At 53.3% G+C, this 16,074-nt stretch overlaps 1 protein-coding gene across 4 annotated transcripts in view; it reads left to right on the top strand.

Moving 5' to 3' along the window:
* Window positions 1-16,074, top strand: part of RUNX3 (RUNX family transcription factor 3) — a 65,172-nt gene that overhangs the window by 36,147 nt on the left and 12,951 nt on the right. For 3 of the 4 annotated variants that reach the window (XM_032759357.2, XM_032759359.2, XM_058444121.1), the window contains 2 exons: window positions 1,369-1,525; window positions 9,771-9,875. In XM_032759357.2, the coding sequence (XP_032615248.1) occupies window positions 1,369-1,525; window positions 9,771-9,875 (262 nt within the window). The remainder of the gene's footprint in view (window positions 1-1,368; window positions 1,526-9,770; window positions 9,876-16,074) is intronic. The other variant, XM_058444120.1, reaches the window with a different exon arrangement.

Raw genomic sequence — 16,074 nt, 5'->3', positions numbered from 1 at the left:
CTGCTCTCCAGACGTTTGCTCGGGGATATTATGCGTCCCGAATGGCGGGTTGAGACTGGGGGACCCCTAACGCTGGCAGCCCCCAGCCATTTAGAGGACCTTTTTCTTTATACCAGGGAGTAGGCGACTGTTTCATTTTCATTTTTTTAAGGGGGCAGCGAGATGAAACGAAAACGCCTCGGTTTTCCCCTAAACCTCTCACAGCTGCCGTGAGAAAAGGGCAGGGCAGGAAGGGCCGGCAGCTGGGGGTGGTGCTGCCCGAGGTGGCTGGAAGCGGCGGCCGCTGGCCGCTGAGGCGGTCCCTGCTCCCATTAAGACGACTCCAAATGGGAAAAAAAGGAAGAGTGGCTCTTTGAGGTCTCCCGGGTGACATCTTAAAATACCAGTGGGGGAAATCTCGCCGGGAGGGGGGGGAGGCCCGTGTGACTTTAATCGTCAGATCGGAGGTTTTACTGTCACTTGGAGCTTAAAAGGAGTCTTTGAAATTAAAAGAAGACAGGATGTTGACAGGAAATCTGGTCTTTTTAATCAGATCCCAAACATTTTCTCCTTGAAATTTTTACCATATGGACCCCCAGTCCCTGCACGCGGCGGCCACGTTTAAATGGTTGTGACTCTGTTTAAAGTCTGATTCTTTTTCAAAAGGCATCTGCCTCTCCGTGCTCCTGGGAGTGGGGGATTTGGGGGAGATGGTGTTTAGGGGGACATCGCCACCCCCATCCTGCAATTCCTGGCAGGTGCATCCTTCCATTATCAAAAGCCCCACTCTCACTTTAAAGGGGTTTTCTGGGTGACCTTTTTCAAAACACCAGTGAGTTTTGCATTCTGCATTTTCTCTACATAACGAATTTAGGCTCTGCAGGGGCCAATAAACTGGGCCTGGTCCATATGTCAGGGCCAAATTTCATGCCCTAAACAGCTCTTGCATAAATGGAGTGGGGGTAGCAGCCCTGTTGTTATTATTGCTGATACTCTTTTTCATTTGGAGACTTCGTTGCTAGGAGCATGTTGATTCCTCTTTCGCTGCAGCCGAAGACAACAGGGGAACTGCACCCCACATCATAGTGACTGAGCTGACTCACAGCTCTGGCTTAGATTTCATTGAAAGGATGATTTCTTGGGACACAGTTTATGTAAGCAGTTGATCTAGGATTTTGGTGTGGAAGCTGAAGATTCCATCTTCTTGTTTTCGTGATATTTGGGGGAAGGTCTTTATTGTTTTTAAGCCTCTTTCACTCTGCACTGGAGAAATACGCAGTGCGCCTGGGACCTAGGGGAGCTGCCCAGCCCAGCCCCTCCCCTCCTTTCCCTGGCCTCCCTCTTCCTTTCTAAGCTGTCCACCTGCATTCCCCCGCCCCGTGTCTTCAGGTGGTGGCACTGGGGGACGTGCCGGATGGTACGGTGGTGACCGTGATGGCAGGCAATGACGAGAACTACTCCGCTGAGCTGCGCAACGCCTCGGCCGTCATGAAGAACCAGGTGGCCAGGTTCAACGACCTTCGCTTCGTGGGCCGCAGTGGGCGAGGTAAGTGGAAGGGAGGCCTCGCCAGTTCAGTATTGGCAATGGCAGGGGCAGCAGGGAAGGAGGTTGAAAGAGGGGCCTTAGAATCCCGAAAAACAGGTCTCCAGATGCAGCTCTGTCTAAAAACAGCAATTTGTAATCCTGTAGGATATTACAGATCGCTTTGAGGAGGTGAGGAAAGTTACGGTCTTTTGCCAGAAAAAGACACAATTTTCTCCCAGTTTCTAGGGTTTACCAACTCCTGAAACCGTTCGTGCCACCCCCTCTTTCCCGGTTAAGCACACCTGGTCTCACAAAAAATGCTGGCAGGAGATGGTGGATTAACAAGCTCAAAAAGGGAGCTTATAGGTCTTTCAGCAAGGTGGTTGCAGGACAAGTCCCTGGTCTGTGGGGCCCAAGCACCCCAGCCACTCTCTCCAAAGGGGGCAGAATCTCCCCCACACTCTGAGGCTCTCTCTCCAGCTGTGGTCTCCCAGACCCAGTTTCCAAGCCCCTTTGAGCCCTAGGTGGTCTGGAACGGAAGCTAACGCAGCTGAATGTTGGAAAGCACAGCTCGAAGGCTGCCATCTCCTGCCCCAGAGTCAAGGCTGGTGTGCCACCCTGCCTGTCTGACCGACCTTGGGCAGTAGAAGGAAGGCAGGACGGGTGAGGGGCTGTTGAATGGGAGGCTTCTGGGACCTGAAACCCATCATCACTTAACTCCTGGATGGGAAAGTCCTAGAAACCTTGCCCCCGTGGAATGGAGGCCTGAGAGTCCACTGGCCCTTTAAGACCAGCCTGCCTATGAGAAGTGGCTGAAGTGGGAGTCGCCCTTCCCAAGCACCAGGCCCGCCTCCAGCTTTGTTAAGAAGTATGCTGGGTTCCCTCTGCTCCCCAACTCCACAGCAGGCTGAAGCGGCTGAAGCAGAACCATGCTTTTCATCACCAATAAACAGGACCTTCTCAAGGTTCTAGTTCCCTCTGAGCCGCCAGCCCCGCTCTGAAACGGGCATCTGGGCACCATTTTTTCCTTTCCAGCCATTCAATGTATACATACAAATGTCAACCATATTTTGACTTTTCAGCATTAATTAAAACCAGGACATTATTTGCATGTAATAACTGTTTACTTGTTACTTTTTATGAAACTGAAATAGTTTACATTCTTTCAAACATTTCCTGTTCCTGTTGGCTCCCTTCCCCACGCACAGATTTCTTTCAAACGGTGCCCTTAACTGGCTGCAGGTTGATGGATGGAAAATGTTTGCTTTTATGAATTAAGCTTTCATTGCTGCCCCTAATTACTCTCCAGGTCCCTTTTGTCATCCCCAATCTCTCAAACCCTTTGCAACTTAATCCCCGCCCTGAGAGGAGAGTCACTGGTCCCTGGTCGGTGGCAGACAAAGGCTGATGGCTCTGCTGACTGTGGGGCAGTGGCCAGGTCTGCTAGCCCAGGTGTGTGTCCGGGGCACTGTAGCTGCTGCCTGTTGCGAGGCGGGCAGAAGGTGCTGTTGATCTGGGAGGCCAGCAAGGCATCAGGAACTTGATTCTCCCTTTCCACTCCCTCTCCTGGGAGGTGAGAGAAAGAGAAGAGACGACGATTTTCTGAGTTACCGAGACCTTGTCTGGCCGTTCTGCACACTGAGGATGATTTTTTTTTAGGGGTTTTCATGCCCACAGACCTTGAGCCCCCGTCCCCAGGCCTGCAGGGAGGGAAATGGGTTTCCAAAGCGTTGGTTGGGAGCTTGCCCTCGTAGCAGGAATGGCCGAGGCTGGGATGATGGCTCTGGGAGATGCGAGGGGCTGAGTTTATAAACCGTTCTGTCATCCGTCTCCTCTCAGTGATCCATAACCAGTCTCAGTGGTCCTGGGAGGCAGGAAGTGATCTGAGGAGGAGTTCCGATGTCTGAGGAACTGTGGCTAAGGCGTTCAGCCTTCAGAGGTTGGAGGTCTTTGAGAACCTGCATTCTAGTATCAGCCACCCTGCGTTTGAGTCCCAGCTCTGCTAATGACTTGCTGGAAGACATTGGGCAAATGACTTAACCACTCTGTGCCTCAGTTTACTCATCTGTGAGATGGGGATGATAATGGTACCTATCTCATGAGATTTGGGGAAGGTTAGGGCAATTGATACAAGTGTATCAGCTGGCGCATATTGAGAGCTGGATACATGTTAGAGATTTTGTTACTTCAAATGCTTGGGACTGGAGGAGGACTTTGAGGTCCCTTTGAGCGGTGACAGCCACTGATTCTCTGATTACTGTGTGGTTTGGGCGGGGGTGGGGGAAACCCAGAAGGTGTGAACTGCTGAGTGGGAGAGGTGGAGGCGGTTGGCAGGGAGGAAGGAGGGTGCCGGGTCCGCTGGCATGCAGACACACATCTGCGGTGCCCATCCTGCCGACTGGGAAATTCCCACCTGAGAGAACAGTCAGTGGTTGACAGTGACAATCTGGGCCACTTTAGGAGATGGGACACTTTGGGAGTTAAGGTCGGGGGTTGGGACCCAGAACCCTTGCCTGGACCTCTGACTTCTGCCAGAACTAAGAAGTCTGATGGAAACCTCTGCTTGTTTCCTCAATTTTTAGTTCTACATTCTGTCTGAGTTCCAGGAAGATGGCTTTCCATGAAAGACATGCACCCAGTAACACCGCAGAGCTCTTACAATAGGGCTGAAGGTGTGAACCAAGAAAGGGAAGGGAAGAAAACCAGGTCATTGCTGTCTCCTGCAGTGATTAGGGCTGAGGTCCCTGCCCTGCCAGACACCAGGAGCCTTTCTTACAATATCTATTTTGTATCAAGCCTTACTATTCTACATTGAAATGTGTAAATAACGTAACCTACCTATTGACATGCAGTTGCAAACTATGTTATTCCATAGCTGTGATGGAGAAAAAAAGGGAAAGTAATTTATAATAAAACACTGATTTGAATATGTAAACGTTGGGGCCACAGGACTCCATGAGGTGGACAAATGCCTTCTACGCAGAAGTCCACAGCAGAGGGAACAGGCAGGGCGGCAGGGCTCAATCTGAACCTGGCCTTGCTGCCAATACCATGACTTTCTGAAGTTGTCAACAACTCTTGGCAAAGCGCTGAACAAAATTAAAAAAAAAAAAAAAAAAAAGAACTGTCTTTCCTTCTGGAAAATTCAGTAGATATTAAAAGTACGAAAAAAATCCCTTGTTTTATGTAAAACTGAGTTAGGTTCATGACTCAGAAAATTTTTTTTTCGGGACAAGGTCTCGCTCTGTCGCCCAGGCTAGGGTGCAGTGGTGCGATCACTGCAGCCTCAACCTCCTGGTCTCAAGCAGTCCTCCCACCTCAATAGCTGGGACTATAGGCATGCGCCACCATGCTCAGCTGATTTTTTAAAATTATTTTTTGTAGAGATGGGGGTGGTGTTCACTGTGTTGCTTGGGCTGGTCCTGAACTCCTGGACTCAAGTGATCCTCCCACCTCAGCCTCTCAAAGCGTTGGGATCACAGGCATGAGCCACCGTTACCAGCCAGAGAACTTTTATAAGCAAGTTTTTCCCTCCCAGGAAGAATGAATCTTCACCACCCTGGGCAGTGTTGGGTGCTGGCGTCCCCCACCACATACACACACCCCACCCCTAATGCTGGCAGTGCCACCCCAGCACTGTGTTGACCACACGCCACCACACATCCCAAAAATGCCCCTCTAGCAGGTGGCCACTGGCCTAAGTGAAACTGAAAAGCGCATGAGCTCCTGAGCTGTGATAGACTGGTTAAAAAGCAACCGTGTGTCGACAGAGATTCAGGGTGCAGTGTGCCGGTGCTGAGGGGAACCGCTGGTTGGGGGAGAGATGGATGGCTTCTTGGCTGAAGTTGAGAAAACCCCGAGATCCCCTGAGACTGAGACACGTCCCCTCCCCCGCCCATGCAGCTCCTGTGGGTGGGGCAGGGACCTTATACACATAGGAACCCAGGCAGAGAGGCTCAAGGACTTGCCTGAGGCCCCGCTGCCACCCCGGCTGGTTGATGATGGGTCCTGGAGGAGTTTCTGGAGCCCTGAAGGAAACGCATTTCCCAGACTGAGACTTCTCCCCTGCAACCAGGGCCAGCCCTCCGAGAGCCAGTTCCTGGGCTCCTGATGGATTGCACGTTTGCCTGGGGCTCCTGCACGGAGTTATAGCTAGAGGCTGAGAGAGAGGGATGGATGGGTTTGCCGCTGCCAGGCAGAGAGAGAGCTGGGCAGGGCCGGGGGAGCTGAGGGGCACTGAGGGAGACAGCTTTCTCCCACCCCTGCTCCCCAGGCTCCCTGTCTCCCGAGGTCCCGTACGCCTGCCCCTCCCTCTCACTCCTCCTCTCAGGCCCCACACTCCTCTCCTTTGTACCTGGGAGGGGTGGTGACAGGCTCGGAAGCTGGTGGAAGCGGCGGAGGAGTGCTGGTGACCTCGGGGGTGGCGTGTGGTTTGCTACCTGGTATGGGTGGGGGCTTCTCACCTCTCAGGAGCGGGACGTTAGTACCTGTGTGCAAAATGGGAGCCATTATCTCTGCCCTTAATTTATTGAACAGATGTTGAGCACCTCCTATGTGCCGGATGCCACCCTAGGGGCTGGAGACACCACGTGAACAAGGCAAAAACCCGGGCCCCTGGGGAGGTTATAATCTAGTAGAAGGAGACAAAATGTGTAGATGGATTATTAAAAGCATACGCATTGTGAGAAAATTCCAGCAGGTGCAGGGAATAGAGAAGGGGAGTGGGAGGGCCTGTGATACTTCAGGTTGAGCTGCTTAGTGTTTTTTTTTTTTTTTTTTTTTTTTTTTTTTGCCCTGTGGGCCCCTCTGATATCTGGTGAAGCCAGCACATCTTTCTCAGAATAATGATATTTTTAAGGTATAAAATCAAATACAAAGTATTACAATGGAAACCAATTCTATCAAAACATAGCAAAATACTTTAAAAATTCTGGTAAATGTGCTGCTTTATTCAATGTATTAAATAAGATCTAGCATTGGGTCTAATGACGACCATGGTTTTGAAGTTGTGACGAGCATAAAAGATATTTAGAGCAATCTGCAGCAACTGTAATGTGATATGTAAGTATCTGTGACGTCTGTTGGTGACAAGGTCACAGGTACGGCTGATAATACCTCTGTGGTTTGTTGCCTACACTCGTACTTGAGAGTGATGCTCAATTTCAGTTAGAGGTTAGGGACAATACAGTTGTAATTTTTTCCTATCCTAGTTCCCAGGCTCGTTCAATTCTACGGAGCCAAGTTAAAAATGCCTTCCACGCATAGTGGCTTACGCCTGTAATCCCAACACTTTGGGAGGCCAAGGCGGGAGGATCACTTGAGCCCAGGAGTTCAAGACCAGCCTGGGCACATAGTAAAAGCTTGAAAAAAGAAACAGAGAGAGAGAGAGAGAGACAGAGAGAGAAAGGGGGAGGGAGGAAGGGAGGGAAGGAAGGAAAGAAAGGAAAGGAAAAATGAAAGGAAAGGAAGAAGGAAGGAAGGAAGGAAAATAAAAATAAAAAAATAAAATAGCCGGGCATGGTGGCACTTACCTGTTGTCCCAGCTACTCAGGAGGCTGAGACAGGAGGATCACTTGAGCCCGGGAGGTCTAGGCTGCAGTGAGCTGTGATCATGCCACTGCACTCCAACCTGGGTGACAGATCAAGACCTTGTCTCAAAAAAATTAATTAAAATTAAAAATGCCTACTTCAGATAAAGTGACCAGGGAAGGCCTGACTGAGAAGGTGGGTGACCTGAAGGAGTGTTTTAGTAACCTTTCAAATGCTGCTGTGGGCCTGGGGCCCTGTGGCAGGGCACTGGAGCCCATTAGTCCTCCGTGTCTGCAGTCTGGCCCCTAGGGCTCTGGGCTGTCTGCCTAAACTCCCCGTCATAACCAAGAAGGTGCTGGACAATGCTGGCAGGGTCAGAGGCTCAGGCACCCCAGGAGAGTGCTGGGCTGGTTGGAGGAGGAAGAGTTCCAGGAGAGAAATGACCTCAGAGTGATGAAAGGCAGTAGGAGGGGTCGGGCAGGGAGCCCGAGGCATCTGCCTGGCACTTCCCTAGACCATCTGCACTTTCTGCTTCCAGAAATCATGCAAAGCGGCCCCTGTGATCTGAGAGTGGGAGACCAGGTCTGTTCTGACCTGGGGCTCCGGGGGCAAGTGCAGTCAGAATTTCTATCCCTGCCTCAGCCGGCTGGCTTAGGAAAAGGCTTCTAGGAAGCCCCTCATTTCCCAGCTGGAGTCACACCTCAGTGGGTCTTGAGCTTTAAATTCCCCCTGGTGTCTCAGAGGGCCTTGGGTCCTGTGGCATGGCTCCTGGCAGCCTGGCTGGTTTAATTTTGTTCTGGATTCTCCTGCCTCTGGGGCTAGAATTTTCACTTGATCAGTTGACCAACAAGTACCCGGCCATGCAGAGAGAACTGTGAGATACTGGTCTCCACCCTGAGCTTCATCTCCCACCTGCAACATGGGGCTGTTGAAACTTACGTGCTCACCTTGGAGGTTTGTCAGGGGGACACCAGAGGGATGCGCTTGGGCAGCCTCCCTCTGTGACCATCCTGTGCCAGTCCTGGGGTACAGGTGACAGTGCAAGACCATTGGCCCCTACCCACAGGGAGTTCCCAGGCCTGTACGTGGGATCAAGAGGCAGGGATAGGGGGATAAAGTCTGGCTTGGGGGATCCGCACTTCTCCCCCGCTCCCTGCCACCAATCTCATAGAGCATGAGGCTGTGGATCATAATAGAGAATAGGATGAGAGGAGGACTCTTACCTAGACTCCCAAAATCCCAGACACATCAGAGAATTCACTGTAGAAAGTAGAGAGAAGACTGTCGAAAGTAAATCTTCATAAACTGCTTTCTACACGGAGAAACCCGTCTAAACATAAAACGATAGAAGAACGAGAAATAGAAGTGAAAATGAAAAACCACCCACCGTGTGAAGGCAAAATGTGCAGGCCTGTGCCCCGGGAAACTGATGGCCACAAATACAGCATGGAAAGTATTAACAAGCTTAATACATAGCGATTTTTAAAAGGCACTAAAACCTTCACAGGAAAGTAAAAGAACATGAAGCAATAATTTGTGTTGGATTATGATGGATAATAATCATATAAAAAGTTTCATTCTCACTAGTAATAGAAAAAAAGGCGAACAAATCAAGAGCGTGTAAAAGATCTTCCATCTTGATAGACACATCCCTGGGGTGTGACGCAGCCTCACGCGCGGGGGTGACGACTAAATCTCTCCGGAGACTCATCTCACTCCAAGAGGGATCAGCGCCCGTGAAATCACTCACCGCTTCTTGGAATCTATTCTAAGGAAATAAGCAGAGATGCAGACAAAGATTTTTATAAACAGAACGTCACTTTCATTTTATTTTAAATGGTAAAAAAAAAAAAAAAAAAAAAATAGTATTTTAAAAGTTTTTTCCCCTCTCAGGAATTTTGAATGGAGACTTTGGAGCCAAATGTCTATCTAAAAATAGAACAACATTCTGGAAATAACAGTTGTGTCTACAGAAGAAATGTCTGCAGCTCCCAAATCAGTCCTTTTGCAGCTCCAGCTGCACACATCAATGAGAAATTAGCAACGATGTAAATATCCAAGAGTAAGGAGGTAGATAGATAAAAGATGAGGAGGCTCCCTTTAGTTGAAATGTTTTGCAGCCATTAAAAACAAAGTTTATGGAGTTTTAATGACGTGGGAAAGTGCTTCTGATGTGATGTTAAATGAAAAAAAAAAAAAACAGTATGAAAATCTGTATTTTAGTACCACTGCAACTGTGTAAATATACAAACCCATACAAAAAGAGCTGAAAGGGAAAACATGGAATGGTAACGGTGTCTATCTCCAGCTAGTGGAACCGTGGGAGGGTCTTCTCTTCTTTGTTTATATTTTCTACGTTCTTGAATTTTTCTACAAAGATCACCAATTACTTTCAGAAAATAGAATATACCCATCCTGCTCCCCACCACAAAATCGTGTGGGTTTCTGAATAGAAGAGACAGCAGAAAGGCCAAGAAGAGGGGAACATAAGCCAGGGTGGCCACGGCATGGGGCGGGGGAGGGCGGTGACAAAGTTGGCGTGAGACCCCCAGGGGCCTTGAATGCCAAGCCCAGTGGCTTGAACTTCACCGAGCCCTATCTTCTGCCCAGGTTCAAAGAGGACAGAGTGCCCCTTCTTGACAGTTAGGGGCTTCCAGGGGTAGGTACAGGTGGGAGAGCAGGGTATTGTGGAAGCTCCAGGTGCCAACCGCCTGCCTCTGTCCCCCACTCTCCCCAGGGAAGAGTTTCACCCTGACCATCACTGTGTTCACCAACCCCACCCAAGTGGCCACCTACCACCGAGCCATCAAGGTGACCGTGGACGGACCCCGGGAGCCCAGACGTAAGTGCCACGGAGCCCCCTGAACCTCTCCGCGGGGGAGGAGGGTCCAGTGCGGGAAGGACAGCAGCTAGGTCAGACAGATGGAGCCCTCCTGGGGGGTTGCAGTCCTTGGCTCTGTGCCCCCACACACTGCGTGCCTGCTGGCAAACCCCTGAACCCTCTGGGCTTAGCCTGAGACTGTGGGAGGCCAGCGAGGAGGCTGGGAGTGGAGATGACTGTCCATGGGGACTGCTGAGGGGGTCAAGGAAAGGAAAAGGATGGAGAAAGCTTTCAGATGTGGCATTTGTGGGGTGCTTGTGTGTTTCTGGGTGGAGGTTGGGTCAGGCTTGCTTTACTCTGCCCCCAGCTTCTCTGCCGGTGGCTGAGGGATCGTGGAGGGCAGGAGTGATCGAAAGTCAGGGGCTGGTCTGGCTGTGAGGCCAGGCCTCTTCCTTGGAAACTGAGTCTTTGAATCTTAGCATGTGACTTGCTCAGGTCACCCAGAGTCCAGGCACCTGGACCCTATGAGCAGGGAGTTCTGGTCCATCAAAGCGAGTTTTTGTTTAATTCTCTCTGCTTGCTGAAGGTCAGATTAAGGCTGGGGAAGTGGGAGGGTAGGCCGAGGCTGTGTCCACAGAATGAATGAATGAATGAATGAATGAATGAAAGAAAGAAAGAAATAGAGCCAGCCAGCTTCCTGAGCTCCATCCCACCTCCCCGAGGCATTTTCAGCTTGGTGCACTGGGGGTTGGCCCACCCCTCTCTTTCTCAGAAATGTGGCCCTTTGCAGTTTAGAAGACCTTTTTGCAGTCACTATTGAATGGGATCTTGGTGACAGCAGAGCCAGAGGGGTCACCCAAGTTCCAGTGAGGAGAAAATCCAGGCCTGAGGGAGTTGGGTACCTCAATAGGACCTAATGCTGTGCAAGGTGCAAGAAGGCGCCCCAGGCTTCAGTCTTCCCAGAGGCAAGATTCTAGGCTGGGCAGGAGGCCTGGGGCAGGAGGCCTAGCCCTGGGCTGGCCCCTCCCTTCTTGGGAGTCAGCTGGGCCTGACACCCCATCATCTAATTCCTGGGCCCATCACAGCATCTGGCCACTTGGGAAAGGCTTGGAGCTGAGTCCAGCAGCCCTGGAAGAGTCTCCCTGCAGGGCTGTCGGGGTCACCTCTGCCAGCCCTGAGCCCCTGCATGCATCCTTAGGCCTGCACAGTCAGCTCCCAGCCAGCACTTGCTCTGACCACACTCCTGCCGGTTCCCTCCTGCTGAGATCAGACATAGACCAGCCCATGCCCTTGGCCTTGGGCTTCGTGACCTTAGGCAAGTCATGTCTTCTTTGTGGCCTCAGTTTTGTCATCTGAGAACTGGATCAGTGACTCCAGGAGTCTCAAGGTGGTGATGGCTGGGAAGCCCTCGTGAGCTGTAGAACACCATGGTGCGGAAAGCAGGTTCCGAGCCAGCCTTCTTGGCTGTGGGTCCTTGGGCTAGTCATCTCCGTGCCTCAGTTTCCTGAACTGAAAAATGAGGTTCACACAAGCAGCTACCTCATGATGCTACTGCGAGGAAACAGTGGCTTAATCTGTAGAAAGCACTTAGCAGTGGGGGTTGGCAGGTGATCCGTCACTTTAGCCAGGGCTGTCATCTGCAGTGTGACCTAGGGCAAGTCACTGACCTCTCTGGGCCTCAGCTCCCTCCTCCATGAAGTGTGATGATGCCACCCACCCTGCGGGCCTGGAGATCAGGGGCGACATGTGGACAGCACATGGCCGTAGAACAGAGGGGTCCCATGAGTCACTGGGTCCTCAGCGTTCTGTCGTTCTCAGTACGCAGCCCCCTTCCTGCACTCCCACCACCACCATTAGTCAACAGTGAGCTCTCTCATGGGCAGCAGCTGGGTGGCTGCTTTGGTAATAGAGGTACAGGCATCAAGTCTCCATTGAAGGAGGTAGCAGCCCCTGCCCTGCGTCTCCAGGGGCAGGGTCAGCATGGACAGGAGCCTCAGGTGGGCTCTGGTTGGGGATTCGGCACTCAGGAGCCACTCCAGAAAGAGGGAGGCACGGGACAGGGGTCTTGACGCTTGGTGGGAAGATCCCAAGGGGCCGGGCGAGGTTGGTACCCCTGAGAGCCCTCCATGCTCAGCCCAGCCCACCCCAGAGCCGCCCACTCTGCCCTGCTGGGGCCCCTGGATGAGTGTGGAGACTCAGCCCTGCCTGTGGGTGATTCCAGCAGAATCCCCTGCCTGCTCTTCCCTGCCTGGGTCTCCCAGACCTGAGATGGCCCCTTCTGGGGTGAGCTGGAAGGTAAAGGGGTGGCTCAGGACGAGGCAACAAGAGGGAGGGACAGAGGCTGGGCCTGGAGACCCACGGCGTCAGAAGCCAGGCTTGCTGCACCACCTGAGACAGGTGACCTCCCTCTCTGGGCCCCGGCAGGGGCTGGATCAGTGGTGTTATTTACAGAACAGAGCAGAGATGGAGTCGGGGGGCAGTCTACTAGGTCCCCCATCCTTAGGACCTGCCTGCTCCTGTCCCTGGCATGTCCTGGCTCTGAGATCAGGTCCCCCCCATACCCTGGGTTGCAGCCCCACTCCTTTGTCTTTGGCCTTGGACAAATCCTTGGCCTTTCGGGTCCTCAGTGTCCCCATCTATAAGAGTGAAGGGACCAGCTGGGCGGCTCCTGGTCACTGAGCAACCCCCTCCCTTGTGTCAGGCCCTGTGCAAAGTCCCCAGTAACTGATCTCTTGGGCAGCCCCAGGAGAGGATAGAGGCCAGGACGCAAAACCTCTTGCCCAAGGTGACTGTCAGCACACCCTGGGGGCTCCGACCCGGGGGCTGCGGGAAGTGAGGGCCACTTGGAAGGGCCTTTTCGCCTCAGTGTGCTCAGCTGTCAAATGGATGGTATTGGTGTCTGCCTAGGGGAGTCGCTGTGAAGGTTGACTGAGTTTACCGTGGCCTGGCCCCAGGAAGTTCCCCCTGAACCTTCACGGGTTGTTACAGGCCTTTTGTGCTCCTGGACTTCCTTTCCCAGCTTTTTTCCTGTTTTGCCACCTCTGACCCTCTGAAATCTGAGCCTGCTGTGGGGTGAAGTGGGAGTAGGGGCTGGTCCTGGGAGCCAAGGACTGGGAATCTGTAGATCCCTGGGGCCGGCTGTGGGTTCTGTGGCCGGGTCGTTCCCCTCTGGTGCCCTGCAGAGCGTGCCCGGCCTGCAGCCAGGTGGCCAGCTGGGTTTGAAGGCTGGCTTGGTGGCTTCCTGCCTGTGTGGCCTCGGTTTCTGAGGTTCTCAGTGCTGGTGTCCCTCAGAGTCACTGGGGGCTGGTTAAGAAGCAGGTTGCTGAGCCGGGTCCAGGATCCCAGCAGGAGGGCCTGTGACACCTGGCAAGTCTGGCATGGACCACTGTGGGGGAATGGCCCTCACGCCCACCTAGCCTGTGCCCGTTACCCCCTGCCCTCCCTCCCACACCCTACTCTGGCTACCCTGGCCTCCTGACTGGTCTTTGAACTTGCCAGGGACACTCCTGCCTTGGGGGCCTTTGCACTGCTCTTTTTTCTACCTGGAACACTCCTACCTGTCACCCCCAGATGCATGGCCAACTCCTTTATACCCTAAAGCCTCTGCACTTCTCAGCAGTCTCCCTGTTTCAAGTGGCACACACACAGCCTTCTTCACCTCTCCCCCTTTTCCTTCCTGGCTTTAAGGTTACCCCGAGCACTTACCACTACCACCTTCTAAGGTGCTATCTAGTTCGATAGTTTGTTTCATTTGTTATTCATTTCTCCCATTTTGTTTTGTTTTTTGAGATGGAGCCTTGCTCTGTGGCCCAGGCTGGAGTGTAGTGGCAAGATCTCGGCTCACAGCAACCTGTGCCTCCCAGGTTCAGGAGATTGTCTTGCCTCAGCCTCCTGAGTAGCTGGGATTACAGGCACACGCCACTACACCCAGCTAATTTTTTGTATTTTTAATAGAGACAAGGTTTCACCATGTTGGCCAGGCTGGTCTCGAACTCCCAACCTCAAGTGATCCGCCCACCTCAGCCTCCCAAAGTGCTGGGATTACAGGCGTGAGCCACCCCGCCCGGCCCCCTATTGTTTATGCTCTACAAGGGCAGAGTTCTTCTCCCTGGTTTGCCAGGCCCTGGTATAGCTAGACCCCGGGCATGCAGGCAGGAGCCCTTCAGAGCTGCTCCATGAATCGTTGATGAATAAGCAAATGATTCATTAATGTCATTTCGGGTAGTGGGAAGTCCTATGAAGAAAAACAAAGCTGGGAGAAGGAGTGGAGCATGCGAGGGATGGGACAAGGGATGGGGCGGGGAGGCCTCCTGAAGACGTGACCTTTGAGCAGGAGCCTGAAGTGAGCAGCCAGCAGAGTGTGGCTGCCGAGGGTTTGGCGTGGGCAGGAGAAGTGACCCTAAGCCCGTAGTTGGGCCTTTGAAGGCCCTAGAGTTTCTGCAGTTTCTTCCTGGGCTGAGGAGAGGCAACCGCTCCAGGTCCCTGGCTCCCAAGATCCCCACAACCCCCAGGAGTGTCCCCTGTGCTAGGGGCAGGGCTAGTGGAGTCTGCCCAGCAGGAGGGAAGGGGTTAACCACAGACCTCCCGGGTTCTCCTAATCAACCCCAGGCCGCTGGAAGCCCCACTTGCAGCCCTGGGAGGGAACCGCTCGCCTCCCTGCCCGCTGGCCCCCGGCCAGCCCGTTTCCCTGCCCAGCCACCGACCCGGCTTTCATCTGCTCACAGGGGGCCGATTCACAGCAGACCACCCCAGGCCCGGCACCCGCCTGCGATTCCGCGAGGCTGTTAAGAGTCGGGTGTAAATCTCCTGACAGGCCGCAGAGCCGGCCTCGGGCCCGGCGCCCCACCCTGCTGCTGGGCAGACAGTGGCTGCTGTGTCTGGGTCACAGCCGCACCAGGCAGCCAAGAAGGCTGCCGAGTGGCTTCAGATGGGTGAAGGGCCTGGTCATTGGAGCCCACACTGTCCCCAGCAGACGATGCTCTTCCTGTGGCCCTGCCTGACTCTGTTTTTCCCGAGAGGCTGAACACCGAGCTGGCCTCTCGCCAGCTGGACCTTACGGCCAGGTGACCCAGCTCTTCTCTCATGGAGGTCTTGAAAGCGATGACCTTAGCAGCTGAGCTCCGTAGAGTGTGTGACCTTTCCAGGTTTGACTGTCAAGGGTGCCACACACCGTGTCACCTTGACCGTGTGTCTCCACTTTTCCGTCTGTAAAACGGGGGTGATAGTCACAGCCTGTCAGAGGGATATGACCCTCGGAGACAACATGCATGGCCCACCTTGCACAGTTTCTGGCACATCATGGATGCCTGCTAAAATGGTTGCCACTCCTATCACAGGGGCTTGTGTTGGGCCTGCATGGAGGCAGGGGGGTAACCCTGATGGTCTCTTGGTTCCCCCAGAAGCACCAGGTACCTGGCAGGGGTAGGACCCCAGGCTGGCCAGGCTGGTGGTGGGGAAGGATTCCCTGGGGACAGTGGTAAAGGAGCCGCCAACCCAGAATCCAGCCCTGGTCCTCTAGCTCCCACACTATGTGACCCTGGTGAGTCCCCAGACTGACTGGGGCCAAGCATTCTTGCTCCCACTTTGGCCTTTATCATATGCCTGTGAGGCTGGTCACCCCCACTGCACAGATGCATCAGAGAGGAGCTGTTTGCCTAGGAGCAGATGGCCAAGTCAGAATGGGAACCCAGAACACCTTCCTCAAAGGCCAAGGCCTGCTGGGCTGTGTAATTCTTGAAACCTTTCCTGACGCTCGGGGCTTAGAGGTGTGATCCCCATTTTGCAGATAAGACAGCTGAGGCCCAGAGGGCAAGAGTGGCTTGCCCAAGACCATGACCACTGGTGGGTGAGAGCTGCCTGGTATGAGCTTGGGGCCACTGGGCCCTTGGGAGGGGCAGGCTGGGATCTGCCCTCCCATAAGTGAGGGTCATAGGCACTAATCCAGGCCATGCTGGAGGAGCTGTCTGATCTGAGCCCAGCAGCTGGAGGCTGACAGCAGCCAGGACAGGCCCTGAGGGCCAACACAGGGCTTTCCCCAGCCACCTCAGTCCTCTACTTTTAAAAACATGCGGCCTGTCCTCCAGCTCATCGGCACCCTCAGGGGTTAGACAGTATGATAACCACTTTACAGATGTGGACACTGTGGCCCAGAGGCAGAGAGTGACTTGGTGGGCTAGAGCAGGGTATGATTGGAAATTGCACTCTCAACCCTGAACTTCAG

This window comes from Hylobates moloch, unplaced genomic scaffold (genome assembly GCF_009828535.3).
Source record: "Hylobates moloch isolate HMO894 unplaced genomic scaffold, HMol_V3 SCAFFOLD_9, whole genome shotgun sequence".
Lineage (NCBI taxonomy): Eukaryota > Metazoa > Chordata > Mammalia > Primates > Hylobatidae > Hylobates > Hylobates moloch.
Note: the sequence above shows the minus strand (reverse complement) of the source record. Positions and strands in the feature narration are given on the sequence as shown.